At 44.8% G+C, this 22,390-nt stretch overlaps 1 protein-coding gene across 20 annotated transcripts in view; it reads left to right on the top strand.

The window, feature by feature from the left end:
* lama5 (laminin, alpha 5) overlaps positions 1 to 22,390 on the top strand; it is a 377,096-nt gene that overhangs the window by 83,031 nt on the left and 271,675 nt on the right. For 14 of the 20 annotated variants that reach the window (XR_009793010.1, XR_009793011.1, XR_009793012.1 and 11 more), the window contains 13 exons: positions 3,863 to 3,997; positions 4,072 to 4,131; positions 11,982 to 12,122; positions 12,428 to 12,565; positions 12,652 to 12,786; positions 14,906 to 15,040; positions 15,135 to 15,272; positions 19,311 to 19,363; positions 20,455 to 20,554; positions 20,778 to 20,830; positions 20,913 to 21,018; positions 21,172 to 21,271; positions 21,420 to 21,576. Coding sequence is in view for 17 of the 20 variants with exons in the window: in XM_061806903.1 (XP_061662887.1) it covers positions 3,863 to 3,997; positions 4,072 to 4,131; positions 11,982 to 12,122; positions 12,428 to 12,565; positions 12,652 to 12,786; positions 14,906 to 15,040; positions 15,135 to 15,272; positions 19,311 to 19,363; positions 20,455 to 20,554; positions 20,778 to 20,830; positions 20,913 to 21,018; positions 21,172 to 21,271; positions 21,420 to 21,576 (1,451 nt within the window). In the remaining 3 variants the exon portion in view is untranslated. The remainder of the gene's footprint in view (positions 1 to 3,862; positions 3,998 to 4,071; positions 4,132 to 11,981; positions 12,123 to 12,427; positions 12,566 to 12,651; positions 12,787 to 14,905; positions 15,041 to 15,134; positions 15,273 to 19,310; positions 19,364 to 20,454; positions 20,555 to 20,777; positions 20,831 to 20,912; positions 21,019 to 21,171; positions 21,272 to 21,419; positions 21,577 to 22,390) is intronic. The other 6 variants (XM_061806811.1, XM_061806840.1, XM_061806856.1 and 3 more) reach the window with 4 other exon arrangements.

The following is a 22,390-nucleotide window of genomic DNA, read 5'->3' on the forward strand; positions in this document are numbered from 1 at the left end:
TGTTCTAGTGGCACCGCCATCCAACTCTGTCGGCTGTATATGTGACCTGTACGCTGACTCATCACATGGCAATTTATCAAGTCTGGAAAAACTATCATGACAATTTTATTTATTGAACATCTTGATAGGCATCTTCTTTTCCTTTTGGCTTGTCCCATGAGGGGTCACTACAGTGTATCATCTTTTTCCATCCAAGCCTATCTCGTGCATCCTCCTCTCCAACACACACTGTTCTCATGTCCTCCCTCACAACATCCATCAACCTTTTCTTTGGTCTTCCTCTCGCTCTTTTGCCTGGCAGCTCCATCCTCAGCACCCTTCTACTAATATACTCACTCTCTCGTCTCTGAACATGTCCAAACCATCTAAGTCTGCTCTCTCTAACCTTGTCTCCAAAACATCCAACTTTGGCTGTTCCTCTAATGAGCGAATTTCTAATCCTATCCATTCTGCTCACTCCAAGTGAGAACCTCAGCATCTTCATTTCTGCCACCTCCAGTTCTGCTTCCTGTTGTTTCTTCAGAGCCACAGTCTCTAATCCGTACATCATGGCCGGCCTCACCACTGTTTTATAAACTTTGCCCTTTATCCTAGCAGAGACTCTTCTGTCACATAGAACACAAGATACCTTCCGCCAACTGTTCCATCCCGCTTAGACTCGTTTTTTCACTTCTTTACCACAGTCTCCATTGCTCTGTATTGTTGACCCCAAGTATTTGAAGTCATCCACCTCGCTATCTTTTCTCCCTGGAGCTTCCCTCCTCGTCCTCCGCCCCTCACATTCATGCACCTATATTCTGTTTTACTTTGGCTAATCTTCATTCCTCTTCTTTCCAGTGCATGCCTCCATCTTTGTAATTGTTCCTCCGCCTGCTCTCTGCTTTCACTGCAGATCACAATATCATCTGTGAACATTACCACTTCCTGTTCATTCACCTCTTCAACTCTACCTTCTGTCCCATTCACTTCATTCATTAACTTCTCAAAGTACTCTTTCTATCTACTTAGCATACTACTGGCACCAGTCTACATATTGACATCGCTGTCCTTGATCACCTTTACTTGCTGCACATCCTTCCCATCTCTATCCCCTTGTCTGGCCAACCTGTTGGGATCCTTTTCTTCCTCTTTCGTATCCAACCTGGTGTACATGTGGTCATATGCCTCTTGTTTAGCCTTCGCCACCTCTACCTTTGTCCTACGTCGCATCTCAATGTATTCCTTCCACTTCTCCTCAGTCCTCTCCATGTCCCACTTCTTCTTCGGTAATCTCTTTCCTTGGATGACTTCCTGTATTTTGGGGTTCCACCACCAAATCTCCTTCTCCCCTTTCCTACCAGAAGACACACCAAGTACTCTGCTGCCTGTCTCTCTGATCACCTTGGCTGTAGTAGTCCAGTCTTCCGGGAGCACCTCCTGTACATCGAGAGCCTGTCTCACCTTTTTCCAAAAGGCCGCACAACATTCTTACTTTCTCAGATTCCACCACATGGTTCTCTGCTCTACCTTTGTCTTCTTAGTCTTCCTACCCACCACCAGACCCATCCTACACACCACCTTCCAATGGTGTCGAACTACACCTTCCCCTAACAATACCTTACAGTCAGTAACCTCATTCAGATGACATCGTCTGCCCAAAATATAATCCACCTGCCTGCTTCTACCTCCACTCTTGTTGGTCACTCTCTCTTCCCTGCCTCTTCTGGAAAAAAGTGTTCACTTCTGCCATTTCCATTCTTTTTGCAAGTCCACCACCATCTATCCCTCAAAGTTCCTTTCCTGGATGCCGTACTTACCTATCACATCTTCGTCACCTGTTTCCTTCACCAACATGTCCATTACAATCTGCACCAATCACAACTCTATCTGGGATGCTCATAACGTCTTCATCTAGTTCCTTTCAAAATTTCTCTTTCAACTCTAGGTCACATCCGACCTGTGGGGTATAGCCACTTATCACATTATATATAACACCCTCAATTTCCAATTTCAGCTTCATCACGCGATCTGATACTCTTTTCACCTCCAAGATATTCTTAGCCAGCTCTTTAAAATAACATCTACTACATTTCTTGAAATAGCACATAGGTGAGAATGTGAGTGGGAATGGGGTTTTGTTTGTATGTGCCCTGCGATTGGTTGGAAACTAGTTCAGGGTGTACCCTGCATCCTGCCCGTTGACAGCTTGGATAGGCTCCAGCCCTCCCTGTGACCCTCGTGAGAATAAGTGGCTAAGAAAATGGATGGATGAATTATTAATTATAAACTTATGTCAGGAGAGCACATGGACACCAGACTAAGCATGCAGGTCAGAGGTAGTGGAACCTGCTGTACAAAGGAAGCGTGGTGTGAGGGTTAGAAATAGAGAGGATACCCAGGAAATTTGTAAATTCGTAATAAGTGAGTGACCCCACACCAAGTAAGTTCATCCCAGAGGTATCTGCAGACACATGCAACTTAATTGTCACTGTATCGAAAGCAAAAGAATCTTCAGAAGTGCCCTCTAATTGCTGCATTGAGGAAAAACCTGAAAGAGGCCCTGTGAACAGGAAACCATCGAAGTGGGACCCGGCGTAATCCACTGGCCCCACTGAGCTGTATCAAAGCCGGCAACCCAAGGGAGGCCGCTTGGGCCTAACGCCACCCCCCAGTAAACCACTACCGCCTCACGCGCCCTCCCTTTACCCCCAAATTTCTGATCAACCCACCACCTGGAGAGCGAGATGCACCCGGTCATCTTGAAGGGGCAGCTGATGTAGCTTGTCCCCGTCCTAGACACAGTATCCTTTGGTTTAAAGGTGAGCTGATGGGAATGCCCAACAGGGGAACTAATAAAAGGCACTGCAGATAGAAGTCACAGGGCCTGAGAGGGGAGCCTCCATCCCAAGCAGCCATCCAGCCAGAAGAATTTCATCCGAGAGTTTCTGCATAATCAAATTCTCAAGCACTGAGTTGGTATGAATTCCCATACAGCATGATAGGTGACTGATATTTTTACTGCATTGCATGCATACAGTATGTTCAATGAACAGGGGTCAATTTTTTTCATAGTGTATTGTATTACGCCGGATGTCCTTCCTGATGCAACCCCTCTCGGGGAGTGGTGGCCCCCAGTGGGGGCCTTGAATCTCTCTCTCGCTCTCTCTCTCTCTCTGTCTCTCTCTCTTTCCCTCTTATTTATTTTCTTCATGTAAGGAGTTTATTAGTTCTTTAAAATCCATCTGTTCCAAATGAACACTATTCTTTTTCGATATTCTACCACTATTTAAGATCTGCAAATATAGCTGTATATTCAAGAGCTATCTCCATCCATCCATCCATCCATCCATTGTCTGTACTGGTCTTCCTCACAAGGGTCATGTGGGTTTCTATCCCAGCTATCTTCAGGCGAGAGGAAGTGTACTCTCTGAACTGATCGCCAGCCAGGCAAACAGTAAAAAAAAACAACCATTTGCACACACATCTACGGGCAAACTGAAGTGTCTGGAGTAGAGCCACACAGGCATAAAAAGAACTTGCAGACTCAACACAGGCGGGAGCATATTTTGAACCCCGGTCCTTAAAAGTGTGAGGGGGATGTGCTCACCAGTCCTACACCGTGTCGCCAAGAGTCTTCTCATTATTACATATTTGTTTTAAATCAATCTTTCCTCAATAAACTGTAATTCATCTTGCTATTGTTGCTCCATTTCTCGATTCTAGATCTTGATTTGTCGTAGTGTTACCAATGTATTTTAAATCTTTCTCAGAAAGATCATTTATTTCAGTTTTCAATGTCTTCTTGTGTGTTTGCGTGTGCGTGCGTGTGTGTGTGTGTTGTGTGTGTGTGTGTGTGTGTGTGTGTGTATGCGCACTCTGACAGCCTGTGACTGTGAGTCTCCATTTCTGGACGGCACATGTGAGGACATGACGGGTCGTTGCTTCTGCAAGGAAAACTACATTGGCAACAACTGTGACCAATGTGCTGATGGCTTTGTCAACTTCCCAGAGTGTTACCGTAAGTCCACCTTCTCGATGGGTTGATCAACCAGCTGAAAGCCATCCATTGCTAATAACTATCTATTTCTGAAGCAGCATTCCCCATGTATCCTAACAACAACGGCGAAGCAAAACCAGCTGGAGAGATCATTAGTAAGTTTTTTTGTTCATAAAAAATATCCAAATAAAAACTAAATTTAGAGTGGATGAGATAATATACCTGTTTGCAGTACACTGCCTGCATATGCACAACATCCAAGCACGATGTATACAGTAATCTCTCGTTTTTTTTGGTTCATGGGTACCAGAATCACCCGCGTAATGTGAAAAATTACGAAGTACGACTCTTCACCCCACCCTTCCTTACACACCCCAGGAATTTTCATGTACAGGCTTCCCTCATTACTTTGGGCTTCACTTTTTGCTGCTTTAGTGATTCATGGGTTTTTGTGAAATATTTTTTTTTTACATTATTATTTAAAAAAAACATGAAAAATACAGCCACACCAGCATATTGCGAAAAGACACTGATATTAGGTTCATGGTTGGTTCTTGGTACGACATCGACCATTGAGAGCGCGAGTGGCTTCATCCAGTGAGCTGATTGGGTATACATCATCGAAGCCTCACCGGGTAACTTCCCTTGTCCCAACCATTCTCTTGTTTTGCCTGTTGTCTTGTCCATGATGTTTCTTAATTATGTAGTTCCAATACCACCTCAGCATTGTGCACCATCGAAAGCTTCCTCCGTGGTGCCCAACAAGTGGTAACTCCGCGGGCACGTTTATCCTTTTAGGGATCCAGCGGGAGGAATGGGCTCCTATTTAGGAGCACTTTTATCCATTTAGAGAGAGAGAGAGAGAGAGAGAGAGAGAGAGAGAGAGAGAGAGATGACGACTGTGCAGGCCTGTGAAGCATTGAGTGAGAAGGATAGAAACGCAGCGCAAGCAGTTGCTTGTGTGTACAGTTTACAACTTTAGTGAGGGCGACCGGGGAGGAGAAGTGTTTAAGAGAGGACACGTTGATACATTGAAATTAAATACATTGTATTGGAAGATGGTGGTGCGCACCTTTGCAGCGACTCGTAGCTCTCCAGTTTGGTGCTTTTTCTTTTTCATTATTTTGGCGCTATTTGTGGATTTTTGTGGAGCCACGTTCACCTATGGCTTCCAGGACCTGACTGATCTGGGACTGACCCATCATCATCATCAGTAAAAAATATCAACAGAAAAAACAATTTCTGGAGATCGCGAGACAACTGGGATCTCCGTGGATCGTCAGTTTTCCCAGCAAGTGGCAGAGGGAGCGAAAACAAAAGCGAGGATGTCGGTTTGGCCTGGCTGTTAAGCTAAGGAAGCAACCTGACAGACTACTGCTGCCAAGTATCTGACCAACGGAATATCTGTTGCCCAAAAAAGGACGAATTGGGATTACAACTCACCTCGAGCAGCTTGGTCCAGAACTGCAGTGTTATTTTCATCACGGAGACATGGCTACATCCGCGAATCTCCGATGCTGCAGTTTTGCTAGCGGACCGTACGCTACATCGCCATGACAGAATGAAAGCTTCTGGTAAGAGCAGAGGAGGCTTTATGTTTGTCTGCACAACGACTGGTGTTCTCACAGAAGATGCCTGAAGAATGGAGGAAAAGTGTGCTAATTCCAATTTTTAAGAACAAAGGTGATTTGCAGAGCTCTGGGAAATATAGAAAAACAAACCAAAAAAAAAAAGAGTAGTGGAGGCTAGACTCGGGACAGAAGTACGTATCTGCGAGCAACAGTATGGTTTCATCGCATAGAACGAGTACCACAGATGTTATTGGACAGAGAAGGTCAGAAAGCACATTGTGTCATTGTGGATCTAGAGAAAATCTATGACAGAGTACCAAGAGAGGAACCATGGTACTGCATGCATAAGTCTGGTGTGGTGGAGAAATATGTTAGAATTGTACAGGAAATCTTCTTCTTTTTCTTTTGGCTTGTCTCGTTAGGGGTTGCCACAGCGTGTCATATTTTTCCCTCTAAGCATATCTTGTGCATCCTCCATGAAAATCCTCTCGAGAGATTTGTTTTTGAGAAGAAGGAGGAAGTGACACATGGGACATTAGCGCACTCAAGCGGTCTCGTCTGTTTATACTAGTTTTGTCTGCTGGAAGGTAGCTCGTTGTTCCTTCGTGTTAGCCAAAATGCCGGCTTGTTGTATTCCTGGATATTGCTCGAACAGTCGGGAGGATAGATTCACTCTTCATCTTCTTCTTTTCCTTTCAGCTTATCCCATTAGGGGTCGCCCCAACGTGTCATTTTTTTCCATCTAAGCCTATCTCGTGTATCTTCTTCTCTAACACCCACTGTCCTCATGTCCTCCCTTACAACATCCATCAACCTTTTCTTTGGTCTTCCTCTCGCTCTTGCCTGACAGCTCCATCCTCAGCACCCTTCTACCAACATACTCATTCTCTCGCCTCTGAACATGTCCAAACCATCGAAGTTTGCTCTCTCTCACCTTGTCTCCAAAAACATCCAACTTTGGCTGTCCCTCGAATGAGCTCATTTCTAATCCTATTATTCAACGTCTTCACACCAAGTGAGAACGTCAGGATCTTCATTTCTGCGACCTCAAGTTCTGGTTCCTGTTGTTTCTTCCGGGCCACTGTCTCGAATCGGTACATCATGGCCGGTCTCACCTCTGTTTTATAAACTGCTCTTCATCCTGGCGGATACTCTTCTGTCACATAGAACACCAGACACTTTCCGCCAACTGTTCCACCCTGCTTGGACCTGTTTCTTCACTTCCTTACCACACTCTCCATTGCTCTGTATTGTTGACCCCAAGTATTTGAAGTCATCCGCCTTCGCTATCTCATCTCCCTGGAGCTTCATTCTTCCTCCTCCGCCCTTCTCATTCACGCACATATACACTGTTTTACTTACTTACCTTTCCAGTGCGTACCTCCATCTTTCTAACTGTTCCTCCGACTTTTCCCTGCTTTCACTGCAGATCACAATATCATCTGCGAACATCCTGGTCCAAGGCGAATCCAGTCTAACCTCGTCTGTCAAAGGGGGTCACCGCGGAACCCTGATGCAGTCCCACCTCCACCTTAAATTCTTCTGACACACCAACGGCACATCTCACCGCTGTTCTGCTGCCCTCATACATGTTCTGGACTATTCTAACACATTTTTCCGCCACACCAGACTTGCGCATGCAGTACCACAGTTCCTCTCTTGGTACTCTGTCAAAGGCTTTCTCTAGGTCTACAAAGATACAATGTAGCTCCTTCTGACCTTCTCTGTACTTTTCCACGAGCATCCTCAAGGCAAATAACGCATCTGCGGTACTCTTTCTAGGTATGAAACCATACTGTTGCTCACAGATACTTACTTCTGTCCTGAGTCTAGCCTCCACTATCATCCTTGACCATCCTCAAAGCAGAATACAGGTACGGGACACGATATTGTGACATGCAGTGAAAGCAGGGAGCAGGTGTGGGAACAATTAGAAAGATGGAGGCATGCATTGGAAAGGAGAGGAATGAAGATTAGCTGAAGCAAAACAGAATATGTGTGTGAATGAGAGGGACGGAGGGCGTGCAGAGATCAGCGCATATAACTCCAATTAGAAAGTCCTTACACTGGCTTCCAGTCAGCTTTATAATATATTTTAAAGTTTTGCTACTGGTCTATAAATCACTAAATGGTTTAGGTCATGAATAAATTAAATAAATGCTTATGGAATACAAACCCAGTAGGGCTGGGAGATTGACAGACTCAAGTCAAATAGTGGAGCGCAGAGTCCAAAGCAAACATGGTGAAGCAAAATGTACAAAATTAATAGCAGTCCAAATTGACTAACCAGATTAAGCCATGTTTTCAGTATATTTTTAAGTGCTACATCTCATACAAGTTACCAGTAGGTCCAGTAGATTCTCAGAAAACCAACAAGACCCAGCATTCATGATATGCACACTCTTAAGGCTGTGCAATTGGGCAATATGCTAAAAGGTTAATATTTCTTTGTACTTCTCCTCAGTGCTCAACATGAATGTCGTACAAGAACAGCACCGACTGCTGGAGAAAAATTCCTTGTCTTGTTCTTAGTTGGCCATTAAATCGGATTCTGGTTCTGAGAAAAAAAGTCGTCTGCCATTGACTTTACAAACTCATAATTGTTTGGTACAAATATTTTTATTTGTAGCATTTACCAATACTTTGAATAACTAAACTAATATTTAGTGGTATGACCACTTTTTTTTTGTATAACCTGCTTCACATCTGTGTGGGAAGGAGTCAACCAACTTGTGGCACCTTTCAACTGCTATTCCACTTGAAGATTCCTGAACAGCATTACACAATTAATTTACATTTCTTGGTATTACTTCAGGCGGCACAGTGGATCAGTTGGTAAAGCGTCAGCCTCACAGTTCTGAGGACCTGGGTTCGATCCTGGCCCAGCCTGTGTGGAGTTTGCATGTTCTCCCTGTGCCTGTGTGGGTTTTCTACGGGCACTGCAGTTTCCTCCCATATCCCAAAAACATGCAACATTAATTGGACACTCTAAATTGCCCCTATGTGTGATAGTGAGTGCGACTGTTGTTTGTCTCCATGTGCCCTGCAATTGACTGGCAACCAGTTCAGGATGTACCCTAGCTCCTGCCCATTGACAGCTGGGATAGGCTCCAGCACTCCCCGCAGCCCTCGGAGAAACATGGCCATTATATGATGAACACCACCTTTCTTCACTGTCTTCACTGTGTACTGTGGCTTGAATTCAGAGTTTGTGGGTCCTCTCACATGCTGTCTGCGCCCCCTGGACCTAGAAACCAATTTGACTCTTATCATTTCACAAAATGTTCGTCCTTTTTTGTTTACGCCAGTTAATGTGTTCTTTAGCAAATTTTAGCCTCTTCTGCTCATGCCCCGTTTTTTTTTTTAACCATGGGACTTTGCGGGGGAATCTTGTGAATAGATTACCTTTACAGAGATGTCTTTTAACTGTCACACAATTTACAGGTAAATCCAAACTGTCCGTGATCATCCTGGAGCTGAAGATTGGCCGAGCCTTTGCAGTTCTGGTTATTCTGCAATTCATTTTGATGGTTGTCTTCAGCCACGTGTCTCTACTTTTACTCTCCATTTTCAGGCATTATAGATCATTTAGCTGACCAACCTATTATTTTTTTTTTTTTGCAACTCATAATAAGATTTCCCCTCTCCAATTTTTAATCAAAAATTTATAATATATAATAATCTATTGGCAATCCCCAAACCAGTTGGTGGACAACAATGGTGTGGGATGCTGTCAATCTCAAGAAAGAGTCCTATCAGCAAAGGAGTTCAATGAGCCCAGGGAGAAAGACCTCTTGACAGCTTTGCAGACATTCTAGTTTACCATCCTCATCTCAAGAGAGGGAAGCAGTACACCACCAACACTGTGTATAGTGGGGGTGGGGCGCTGCTGACCTTGACTCAGGAGGTTGTGAGTCGGTGGGGAAAATGCTTTTAAGACCTCCTAAATTCTACCAACATACTTTCCCATGAGGAAGCAGGGTCGGGGTTCCCTTAAGTGGGCTCTCATATAAGAGGACGAAGTCACAGAGGTGGTAAAAGAGGTACAGTACTTGGTTGCAAGGGTTAGGCCTGGGGGTGGATGACATTCGCCTGGAGTTCCCAAAGGCTCTGGATCTTGTGTGGCTGTCCTGGTTGAGACCCCTCTGACACATTGCATGGACATAAGGGACAGGGCCTCTGGTTTGGCAGACTGGGGTGGTGGTCTCCTTAGGTGTGCTACAAATGCAGGGGAATCACACTCCTCAGCCCCCCCTGGTAAGGTCTTTTCAGTGGTGCTGGAGAGGAGCATCCGTTGGGAAGTCTAATCTCAGATTCACCAGCTCTCTAGCCTTGGCAGGGTCCTCGAGAGTGCATGGGAGTTTGCCCAGCCATGTGCTTTGTGGACTTGGAGAAGGCTTTCGACCGTGTCTCTCAGGGTGTCCTGTGGGGGGTGGTTTGGGAGTATGGGCTACAGAAACCCTTGATACGGGCTATTCGGTTTCCATACAACGGTGTCAGAGTTTGGTCCACATTGCTTGTCAGAGTCATTTCCGGTGAGGATTGGACTCCACCAAGGCTGCCCTTTGTCACCAATTCTGCTCATAATTTTTTGGGACAGAATTTCTAGGAACAGCCAGGAGAAAGGGGTATTTATATTCAGTATTTGCATCTCTACTTTTTACAGATGATGTGGTTCTTTTGGGTTCACCAAGCTATGATCTCCAACTCACACTGGTGCAGTTCACAGCCGAGTGAGAAGGTCCTGGGATGAGAATCAGCACCTCCAAATCTCAGACTGTGGTTTTCAGTTGGAAAAAGGCTGGTTGCCCTTTCCTAGTCAGGAATGATTTCTGCCCTTTAAGAGTCTTGGGGGAAGATTGGAACGTGAGATCGAGATGCAAATCAGTGCAGCGGGTCTAGTGATGTGGACTTTGTTCCGGTCTGTTGTGTTCAATAAGGGTATAAGCCGAAAGGCGAAGCTCTCAATTTTTTCCCTTGACCCTCAATCATCTGGCTCACAGTTCTGTGGACTGGGATTTAATTCACTGTATGGAGTGTGCATATTCTCCTCGTGTCTATGTGGGTTTTCTCTGAGGACTCTGGTTTCCTCCTTTACCCCCAAAAGATCCATGGGAGATTAATTGTAGACGAAATTTGCCATAGGAGTGAATGTGAGTGGAATTTTTTTTTTTTTATTTATATGTGTGCTTCAACTGGCCGGCAACCAGTTCATGGTGTACCCTGCCTTCTCCCTGAAGATAGCTGGGATAGGCTCCAGCACTCTTATGACTCTTGTGAGTATAAGTGGCTTAAAAATGGATAGATAAATGGAGTTTTACCCTCGGCGGCACGGTGAGTGACTGGTTAACGGTTCCATTTCACACTTCTGAGGACTTCGGGTTTAAATCCTGGCTTTGCCTGTGTGGAGTTTGCATGTTCTCCCCGTGCCTCTGTGGGTTTTCTCCAGCCACTCCAGTTTCCTACCACATGCCAAAAACATACTTTGATTGATTGATTGAAGAGTCTACATTGCCCCTAGGTGTGATTCTGGGTGCAACTGTTGTCTGTCTCATGTGCCCTGCGATTGGCTGGCAACTAGTTCAGAGTGTACCCCGCTTCCTGTCCTGTCCCGGTACTCAGAACTGTGAGACCAATGCTCTACAGCTCACATTCATGGTGAACCCCCCAAATTATGTTGAAATTCTTTTACAACAAAAAAGCTTGGCATTTGAATGGGGTGTTGAGGCTTTTTATAGCCATTGCATTCTTGTTCCTTTTTTGTAAACTGGCTGGTGAACAAAAAGTATTGTGGTGTTTCATTAATACAAACAATCTAAAACACCATTTCTTGGAGATGAAATTGCCGGAAATTTTTTTGCAAAGATATTCTGTATTAAAATTTTATTAGATCTGATAATATTGTTCAGCACTATCTCAACTTGGACATTATTTTAAGATTTGTAAATATTTCATTGTAGGTTCATGCTCTGATTAAAAAAAAAAAAAAAAAAAAAAGACGAAACAGACAAGAAATTTCTCACTAGCTACACAGAACTTTGTTTTCTCACGTATCACTTTCTTACTTTTTAGGAAATATTTGGAGGATAACGTTTTACTTTTACTCGAGTCACATTGTTCTAAAGTTACGGCAGTCTTACTTGAGTGCAATATTTGGCAACTTTACCCAACTGTCCGTGGACCCTCCAACTATTTGGTGCCACATGTTCAATCTTAGTTACAAACAGTATGTTTTCTCATACTCTGTTCCCTTTCATGTATTTATGTTGTTTTTAACACAGTGTGTGTTCCATGGTATTCTCTATCATGTGTGAAGAAAATCAAAAGTATTTTTCCTTATTAGGTTATGCATGACAAAAGCTCAACCAAGCATCTACTGGAGTCCTCACAGATCATGTTTGGAGTCTCAATAAAAGATTATGTGTTGTTTCTAGACTGTGAGTGCAGTGCGGCCGGCACCATTAACAATTCATGCAGACCAAATCCACAAAGCAGAACATGCGTGTGCAAGCCTGGATTCACTGGTGAACACTGTGACTCATGTGCGCTGGGCTATCACGGACTCAACTGCCAGGGTAAGAACCACAGTGACACCAAGGCCCTGGATGAGTTCCTACGCTACTTTCAATAGGAAATGATCAGGCATCAATTACATTAGCATTATGCAGTGCACCTCCACTGCCCACTGGTCAGACTCAACTTTGTCGGACACAACCGTACGCAGACGCATACACATGTACACACACATACACAGAATCAGGAATACTCACATTTTTTCAATGCTCCTCTTGCATTTTTTCAATCTTTGTGAGTTTTTTATGTGTCTGCGTGCCTGTGTGTGCGTGCGTGTGCGTGCGTGTGTGTGTGTGTATACGAGCAGTGTGTCAATGTTCAGGTCCGGGTTGCTTGGATGGTTCCTGTGACACAGTAATGGGTCACGGTGTGTGTCGTATCGGTTTCCACGGTTACCATTGTGACCAATGTGCACCAGGCTACTTCAACTACCCTTTGTGTCAATGTGAGTGACAGGCCATTTCATGTTGTGTTTGCATCAAATGTTTTGATTGGATCAAATGTTGTGATGGCATCATGTTGTTTTCACAGTGTGTGGTTGCAGTTCAGTGGGCTCACTGGCTGATGTATGCGACTCTTCTGGTCGCTGTCTGTGTAAAGTGGAATTCCAGGGTCTTCGGTGTGAACATTGCCGATCTGGATTCCACTCTTACCCCAATTGTCAAGGTATGCATCAATATAAACAAAGGATTTGGACCTAGAATATACAGTGAAGAAAATAAGTATTTGAACACCCTGCTATATTGCAAGTTCTCCCACTTAGAAATCTGGGAAGGATCTGAAATTTTCATTGTAGGTGCATGTCCAGTGTGAGAGAGGTAATCTAAAAAGAAAAATGCAGAAATCACAATGTATGATTTTTTTTGAACGATTTCTTTGTGTGATACAGTGGCAAATAAGTATTTGAACTCCTGTCTGTCAGCGAGAATTCTGACCCTTAAAGACCTCCACCTTTAAAAGTGCACCTCCACTCCATGTATTATCCTGAATCAGATGCACCTTTGTGAGGTCATTAGCTGCATAAAGACACCTGTCCACCCCATACAATCAAAAAGACTCAAACTTGTAACATGGCCAAGAGCAAAGAGCTGTCCAAAGACGCCAGAGACAAAATTGTGCAACTCCACACAACTGGAAAGTGCTACGGAGAAATTACCAAGCAGCTTGGTGAAAAAAGGTCCACAGTTGGAGCAATCATTAGAAAATGGAAGAAGCGAAACATGACTGTCAATCTCAATGGGAGTGGAGCCCCATGCAAGAAAACACCTGGTGGAGTCTCAATAATCCTTAGAAAGGTGAGGAATCAGCCCAGGACTTGACGACAGGAGTTGGTCAATGACCTGAAAAGAGTTGGGACCACCGTTTCCAAGGTGACTGTTGGTAATACACTAAGACGTCATGGTTTGAAATCATGCATGGCACGGAAGTTTCCCCTGCTTTAACCACCACATGTCAAGCTCCGTCTTAGGTTTGCCAATGACCATTTAGATGATACAGAGGAGTCATGGGAAAATGTTTTGTGGTCAGATGAGAGCAAAATGGAACTTTTTGGTCATAATGCCACTAACCGTGTTTCGAGTAAGACGAACGATGAGTTCCATCCCAAGAACAGCATCGCTACTGTGAAGCATGGGGCTGGTAGCATCATCCTTCACAGTAGCAACATGAAACCAAATATTTTAAAATGTAATTTCAAAAGGGCATACTGTATTTTAAAAAGTAAGTACAGGTGTGTTTGCACATTTATGTAAGACCAACACTTTTAAAGTTATAAGTCTCTGAAATATTTTAAATAACATTGTTACGCTGTTGCTCACCAATGATGACAAAAGTACTTGTTACCATTTATGTGACAGCGAGTGCTGCAAGGTTTTGCTGATGGCTTTGGAGTTCATTCCTCATGAGATTAAGCTTCAAGCAGGCGTTGAGACTTCCGTCCATTCATCGTGAACGTAATTCAGTTTGATTTGCCATCATGCTGGTATGACGGTGAACAGTTCTTGCCAACAAAGGCGTGGCTTTTATTCATTTGATTATCTTGTCTTTATGCAAAGTTGGCAAAATGTTTCTTGCCAACGTCGAGTACGAATGCATAGGCATACTCCCCATCTGTGAATTTCAACACACAGCAGAACCCACCCTCTCCACAAAGGCAGTCCATTCTTGTTGAAAACTTCGGTACTCCTCATATTTTTTTCTTTGAGCAACCTTTGTCAAAAGTGTTTCCATAATTAGTTGTTCTGACACGATGGGCGTTAGACACTTCTGTGCCTCTGGAGATTGACTACCTCGCAAAAACTACGGCAACCCCACTAGAACAAACTGTCTCTGCGCCATTTGTGTTGCCTCCCACAATAAACTACGGCAACCCCACTAGGACAATCCTTCTCTGCACGACAGAAATCACGTGTACATTATGTCGTGATGTGGGCTCCACGAGCCATATGCAACTTCAAAAAGAGCAAGGTATGGCTGGCGAGCCATAGTTTCCCAACCCGTTATAGACTCTTCCATGGTCTCTGATTTCTGGCTTTTTAACTGACCAGTGGAATTGTGTTCCATTTATCCAAAATATTTGTTTTGTGTGACATGAACCTACGGCGTCAACCTAGAGGATAGACACAAGATTCTATGGCATTGACATACATGTACCAAGGAATATAAAACCAGGAAATTCACACTTATTTAGTACTTGGACCTATGACTTGGACAAGAACAACCATCCCTTCATCTTCCTGTGTTGAGGTTTTAATATCTGTGGTGTTCACTGCACTTCTTTTGGCAGCATGCACCTGTGACCCTCGTACCTCATTCAATAACAGCTGCACAGCATCGGGTCAGTGCCACTGTCGACCTAACTACAGCGACACCTCATGTGACCAATGTGCATCCGGTTACTATGGCTACCCCACTTGCACACGTGAGAACATGACAATACCTTTTTATTATGATTTTATTTTTTTTTAATGATTACCTCCACCTGCTGTGTGTGATTTTCGGTGGGTGTTTGGCAGCGTGCCAGTGTTCCGCAGAAGGTTCCCGCGACAACAGCTGTGATCAAGCAACTGGTCAATGTCTATGTCGACACAATGTTCATGGCCTCCGCTGTGAGAGTTGCATACGGAACACCTATGGCTTCCCAGACTGTAAAGGTAAACACACGCACATATACTTAGACACACATGGTCCTTTTTTCTGTTGACTGCAATTTAATATAGAATTTCCTATAATCTACATGTTTGTACCTTCTGGTCACTCCAAATCAGAGTGCATTGTTTAAAATACTGCTCTTGTCAATCGCCCACTCCATTCTTCCCTCACTCGTGAACAAGACTTCAAGATACTTCAACTCCTCCACTTGGGGCAGGATCTCATCCCCGACCCGGAGAGGGCACAGTACCCTTCTCCGACTGAGGACCATGGTCTCAGATTTGGAGGTCCTGAGTCTCATTCCAGCCGCTCCACAAACCCCTATGAAGAATAAAAATAGTCGATTCAGGTTTTCCCTGCCTGGATGTGGGTCACCGGACCCCCCTCTGGAGCAAGTCCTGGAGATGGGGCTTGAGGACGAGTGCCTGGGGCCCGGGCCTGCACCCATGGAGCTCGGCTGGGCACAGTCGGAAAAGGCAACATGAGACCCACTTCCAATGGGCTCAACACCTGTGAGAGGGGCCGTAGGGTTGGGTGAAATGTGAGCTGCTCGGTAGCCGAAGGCGGAGACCTTGGTGTTCCGATCCCCGGCTACAGAAACTAGCTCTAGTGATATGGAATGTCACCTCTTGGCAGGGAAGGAGCCTGAGCTGGTGCGTGAGGTCGAAAGGTTTTGACTGGATATAGTTGGACAGGCCTCTACACACCGCTTGGGCTTTCGTACCAGTCCTCTTGAAAGGGGTGTGACTCTGTTGCACTCTGGAGTTGCACATGGTAAAAGGCGCAGAGCAGGTGTGGGTATACTTATTGCCCCCCCGGATCGGTGTCTGTACGTTGGAATTTATCCTGGTGGATAAGAGGATAGCATCACTCCGCCTTCGGTAGTGGCATGGGTCCTGACTGTTGTTTGTGCCTGTGCACCAAACAATAGTTCAGAGTACCACCCTTTTTGGAGTCCTTAGAGGGAGTGCTGGAGACTCTGGGGGACTCCATCATTCTGCTGAGGGGACTGACATTGAGACCTGGTCGAGTGTTATTGAGAAGACCCCACCGATCAGAACCCGAGTGGTGTTCTGTTACTGGACTTCTGTGCTCATCACAGATTATCTCTAACAAACACCATGTTCAGGCAGAAGGGTGTCCACATGTGCACTTGGCACCAGGACACACGAGGTCGCAGTCATAATGATCGACTTTGTTGTCATGTCATCGGACTTGCGGCAACATGTCTTGGACACTCGGTTGAGAGAGAAGCAGACCTGTCAACTGATCACCATCTGGTGGTGATTTGGCTCCGATGGTGGGGGTAGATGCTGGTCCGACATGGCAGGCCCAAATGTATTGTGAGGGTCTGCTGGGAACAGCTGATAGATACCCGTCAGAAGTAATTTCAACTCTCACCTCCAAAAGAACTTTGCCCATGTTCTGGGGGTTGGGGGGGGACATAGATTCTGAGTGTATGTTCTGCGCCTCCATTGCTGTGGCGGCCGTCCAAAGCTGTGCCTGTAAGGTTGTCCGTGCCTGTCTCGGTGGCTGCCTCCAAACATGTTTGTGGGACACCTACAGTGAGGGATGCCATCAGGCTGAAGGATGAGTCATATATGGTATTTCTGGCCTGTGGAACTCTCAAGGCAGCTGACAGGTATTGGCTGACTAAGCGGAATGCTCCTTCAGTGATTGCTGAGGCAAAAACACGGCTGAGTTCGGTGAAGCAATGGAAAATGACAGCTTCGAGGAAATTTTGGTCCACCGTCCGGTGTCTAAGGAGGGGAAAGCAGTGCACCTTCAAAACTGTGTATAGTGACAATAGCACACTGCTGACCTCAAATCGGGATGTTGTGAACCTGGGGGAGAATACTTCGAAGACTTCTTCAATTCCACTGACATGCTTTTCCATGAGGAAGCTTGAGCAAGAAGCAAGAGTCTGGGTTCTCTGAGGCGGGATCTTCTTTCTCTGGGGTTAAGGTCAATGTGGGGGTGAAAAAACTCCTTGGTGGTAAGGCCCCGGGGGTGGATGAGATTCGCCCAGAGTTCCTAAAGACTCTATATGTTGTGGTGCTGTACTGGATGACACGCCTCTGCAACATTGCGTGTACATCACGGACAGTGCCTCTGGATTGGCAGACTGTAGTGGTGGTCCCACTTTTTAATAAGGGTGACCGCAGGGTGTGTCCAACTACAGGGGGAATCACACTCTTCAGCCTCCCTGGTAAGGTCTCTTCAGGGGTGCTAGAGAGGAACGTCCTTCGAGAAATCTCAGATTCAGGATAAGCAATGTGGTTGTTGTCCTGGCTGTGGAACACTGGACCAGCTCTACTCCCTCAGCAGGATCCTAGAGGGTGCATGGGAGTTCGCCCTACCAGTCTACATGTGTTTTGTGGTCTTGGAGAAGGCGTTCGACCGTGTCTTTTGGGGTGTCCTGTGGGGGGTTCTTCGGGAGTATGGAGTACTGAACCCCCTGATATGTGTTGTTCAGTCTCTGTACGACCGGTGTCAAGAGTTTGGTCCGCATTGCCAGCAATAAGTCGGACTTATTTTCAGTGAGACTTGGACTCCGTTCAGGCTGCCCTTTGTCTCTGATTTTGTTCATAACATTTATGGACAGAATTTCTAGGCGCAGCCGAGGCATAGAGGGTGTCCGGTTTGGTGGACTCTGGATTGTATATCTGCTCTTGGCAGATGATTTGGTTCTGTCAGTTTCATCAAGTTGTGATCTCTTAACAATAAAAATATATTCAAAATGTGGATTAATTTGGTCACATTGGAATGCGATTATTTTGAACACTACTAAGATCTACAGAAAGGCAACCCAGAGAGGAACTATGGTACTGCATGCAGAAGTCTAAAATGGCAGAGAAGTATAGTAAGTAAGTAAGTATCAGAATAGTAAAGGTATGAGGGGTAGCAGAACAGTGGTGTTGTGTGATAGAGGAATTTTAGGTGGAGGTGGGACTGCTTCAGAGATCAGACCTCAACCCCTTTTTGCACTGGTAATGGATATGCTGACAGATTAGGTAAAACCAGGAATGCCAAACTTTTTCGAGCTCAGGGGCTCACTATGTTTGGAGGAAGACGAATGATGAGTTCCATCGCAAGAACACCATCCTCACTGTAAAGCATGGGGGTGGTAGCATCATGCTTTGGGGGTGTTTTTCTGTACATGGGACAGGACGACTGCACAGTATTAAGGAGAGGATGACCGCGGCCATGTATTGTGAGATTTTGGGGAACAACCTCTTTCCCTCAATCAGAGAATTGAAGATGGGTCGTGGCTGGGTCTTTCAACATGACAATGACCTAAAGCACACAGCCAGGAAAAACAAGGAGTGGCTCCATAAGCACATCAAGGTTCTGGCATAGCCTAGCCAGTCTCCAGACCTAAACCCACTAGAAAATCTTTGGAGGGAGCTGAAACTCTCTGTTTCTCAGCTAGAGAACATCTGTGTGGAGGAGTGGGCCAAAATCCCTCCTGAAGTGTGCGCAAACCTGGTGAACAACAACAGGAAACGTTTGACCTCTGTAATTGTAAACAAAGGCTACTGTAACAAATATTAACATTTGATTTCTCTGGTGTTCAAATACTTAATTGCAGCTGGATCATGCAAATAAATCGTTGAAAAAAATCATACATTGTGATTTTTGGATTTTTCTTTTTGGATTATCTCTCTCACAGTAGACATGTACATACGATGAACATTTCAGACCCCTCCATGAGTTCTAAGTAGGAGAACTTGCAATTTAGCAGGGTGTTCAAATACTTACTTTCTTCACTGTATATTTTGTAAATTATTGCACGACTCATCACTTAAAATGTTCCCTTTGCACAATTGTCATTCCACGAGTCTATTATAGGAACTGCGAATGGGGAAAGGCACAAAGGTGGCACCAACTACTCGAGACAAATTCCTCGTGTGTTCCACACTTGGCCAATAAAGCTGATTCTGATTCTGATGACGACTTCTATTCTATCTTCTGTACGTTAATGAAAGTTTGTTTGTATGTGTGTTTTTGTGTCCGTGTGTGTTTGTGTGTGTTTCTAGTAGGCACATGTCATCCTGCTGGTTCCGTACATTCCGTCGTTCCTCCTCCTTTGGTGAGACCAGTTGGACTGATTAATTATTGATTATTGCTCTTGTGATTTTTATGAATGAATTGCCTTTTTAGAGCCTTTTCATGACCCTAAACTCACAACTTTTTGCAAGCTCCCATGTTTAGGTGAAAGTATGTACATTTTAATGGTCCCCCAACATCCATCCATCCATTTTCTTAGACGCTTATCCTCACAAGGATCCGGGGAGTGCTGGAGCCTATCCCGGCGGTCAACGGGCAGGGGGCAGGGTACACTCTGAACTGGTTGCCAGCCAATCACAGTGCACATAGAGCAGTGATTTCCAACCTTTATAAAGCCAAGGCACATATTTTACAATTGATAAATCCCATGGCACACCAACAAAAATGGATCGATTAAATACTGTATGTACTTTCTGCCATCTAATGGAAGAGGATTTTTTTGCTCCGTCTGACAGAATATATGTGCATGAATGAGAGAGGTGGACGGGGAAGAGTGAGGCTACAGGGAAAAGAGTTAGCTCGGGTGTGAACGACTTCAAATACTTGGGATCAACAATCCAGAGCAATGGTGAGTGTGGTAAGGAAGTGAAGTAACTGGTCCAAGCAGGTTGGAACAGCTGGTGGTAGGTGTCTGATGTGTTATGTGACAGAAGAGTCTCTGCTAGGAATAAGAGCAAAGTTTATAAAATGGTGGTTCGGCCGGCCATAATGTATGGGTTAGAGACGTTGCCACTTAAGAGCCACCAGGAAGCGGAACTGGAGGTGGCAGAAATGAAAATGTTGAGGTTCTCTTTCGGAGTGAGCAGGTTGGATCGGATTAGAAATGAGCTCATTAGAGGGACAGCCAAAGTTGGATGTTTTTGGAGACAAGGTTCGACAGAGCAGACTTCGATGGTTTGGACACAAGAGAGAGTGAGTATATCAGTAGAAGGGTGGTGAGGGTGGAGCTGCTAGGCAAAAGAGCAAGAGGAACACCAAAGAGAAGGTTCATGGATGTTGTGAGGCAAGACATGAAGACATACTGTATATGTTGTGACACCAGCTTATACTTGTTTTGTTGACGTTAAGTCAAGTTAACTGACTGTCTCTTCCTCCTATCAATCGTCCCCTTAGGGCCATTGTGAGTGTCGTGACAGCGTGGAGGGTTTCGCCTGTGACCGCTGTAAACCTCTGTACTGGAACCTGTCCCCCAACATTCTTGAGGGATGCACCAGTAAGACTTCAGATCCAGTTGAACACTTAAACTCCCACTTGTTGCTAGAACTTGATGTGTGTGTGTGTGTGTGTGTATTTATTTATGTATTTTGTACTCTGATTTGGTGTCTGTGATGAATGACAAGAAGGCACAAACATGTAAAATACAGGACATTTTTCATGACATTTCAGTCAACAGCCAAAAGAACACTGTGTGTTTGTGTGTGTGAATTTCTGTGCAGAGTGCGAGTGTAGCATTGCCGGGACACTGAGCAGTGTCGCCGAGTGCACACAGGTAATCACTGCAAAGTTGCCTTTTGTTTTTGTGCACCATATTTCCCCAAATTTTTGTTCATTTTTGGAATTGACAACTGCAGGAAAGTGGTCAGTGTCACTGCAAGCCAAACACCTGCAATGGCGCCTGCGCCACTTGTAAAGATGGCTTCTACAACTTGAAGGAGCACAGCTACTTTGGCTGCCAGAGTGAGTTCACCTTTAACTTTAACTTTAACACTCTTCTCTTACTTGAACGGTTGTCACCATTCTCTTCTTGAGCTTATTTCACCATATTTAATGCTTCTACCTTTACTTTTTTTCTTCCCATCTTGTGCTCATTTCTACGTGTTGTACATGCAGGCTGCCAGTGTGATATCGGTGGCTCTGAGGGTCAAACCTGTGACAAGCAGAGCGGCCTCTGTCGCTGTCGACCCAATGTGCACGGACCCAAATGCAATTTGTGAGTCCAAAACTATTTCAGTAAACACCCACCTCTCTAACCAACACCAAACATAGACTGGACAATGATAGCACAGCAGAGAACAGAGATCTTCTTACCCTTTCATGCTTTTTAAAATTAAACGTTTGTGATCCAACATTGTGACTAGGGCTGCTGTGGATCATTATTTCCCCGACCTTCACCACCTCAAATTTGAGATCGAAGAGGGCACCATTGTGGACGGCCGACCAGTGCGCTTTGGCTATGACCCCATCAAATTCCCTGGCTTCAGCTGGAGGGGTTACGCTCAAATGTCCACCATCCAGGTGAGGAAAGTGAAGAGCTTGTCAGTAGTTCTTTACTATTCAGTTCATAAAACATCATACTTGATATATGGGGCTGTCATGTTTGTCTTTGGTTACTTTAAATGAAGCATACTATGTATCGGTGTAATGATTCATTTTAGCAACTACAATGAAGAAAATAAGTATTTGAAAACCCTGCTATATTGCAAGTTCTTCCACTTAGAACTCTTGGAGGGGTCTGAAATTTTCATCGTAGGTGCATGTCCACTGTGAGAGAGAAAATCTAAAACGGAAAATCCCAAAATAACGATGTATGATTTTTTTTGAACAATTTATTTGTGTGATACAGCTGCAAATATGTATTTGAACACCTGAGAAAACCAATATTAATATTTGGTACAGTCACCTTTGTTTGCAATTACAGAGGTCAAATGTTTCCTGTCGGTGTTCACCAGTTTTGCACATACTGCAGGAAGGATTTTGGCCCACTCCTCCACACAGATGTTCTCTAGATCAGACAGGTTTCTGGGCTGTCGCCGAGAAACACGGAGTCTCAGTTCCCTCCAAAGACTTTCTATTGGGTTTAGGTCTTGAGACTGGCTAAGCCACGCCAAAACCTTCATATGCTTCTTATGGAGCCACTCCTTGGTTTTTCTGGCTGTGTGATTCGGGTCATTGTCATGTTGAAAGACCCAGCCATGACCCATCTTCAGTGCTCTGACTAAGGGAAAGAGGTTGTTCCCCAAAATCTCACAGTACATGGCCACGGTCATCCTCTCCTTAATACTGTGCAGTCGTCCTGTCCCATGTGCAGAAAAACACCCCAGAGCATGAT

This window comes from Syngnathoides biaculeatus, chromosome 2 (genome assembly GCF_019802595.1).
Source record: "Syngnathoides biaculeatus isolate LvHL_M chromosome 2, ASM1980259v1, whole genome shotgun sequence".
NCBI lineage: Eukaryota > Metazoa > Chordata > Actinopteri > Syngnathiformes > Syngnathidae > Syngnathoides > Syngnathoides biaculeatus.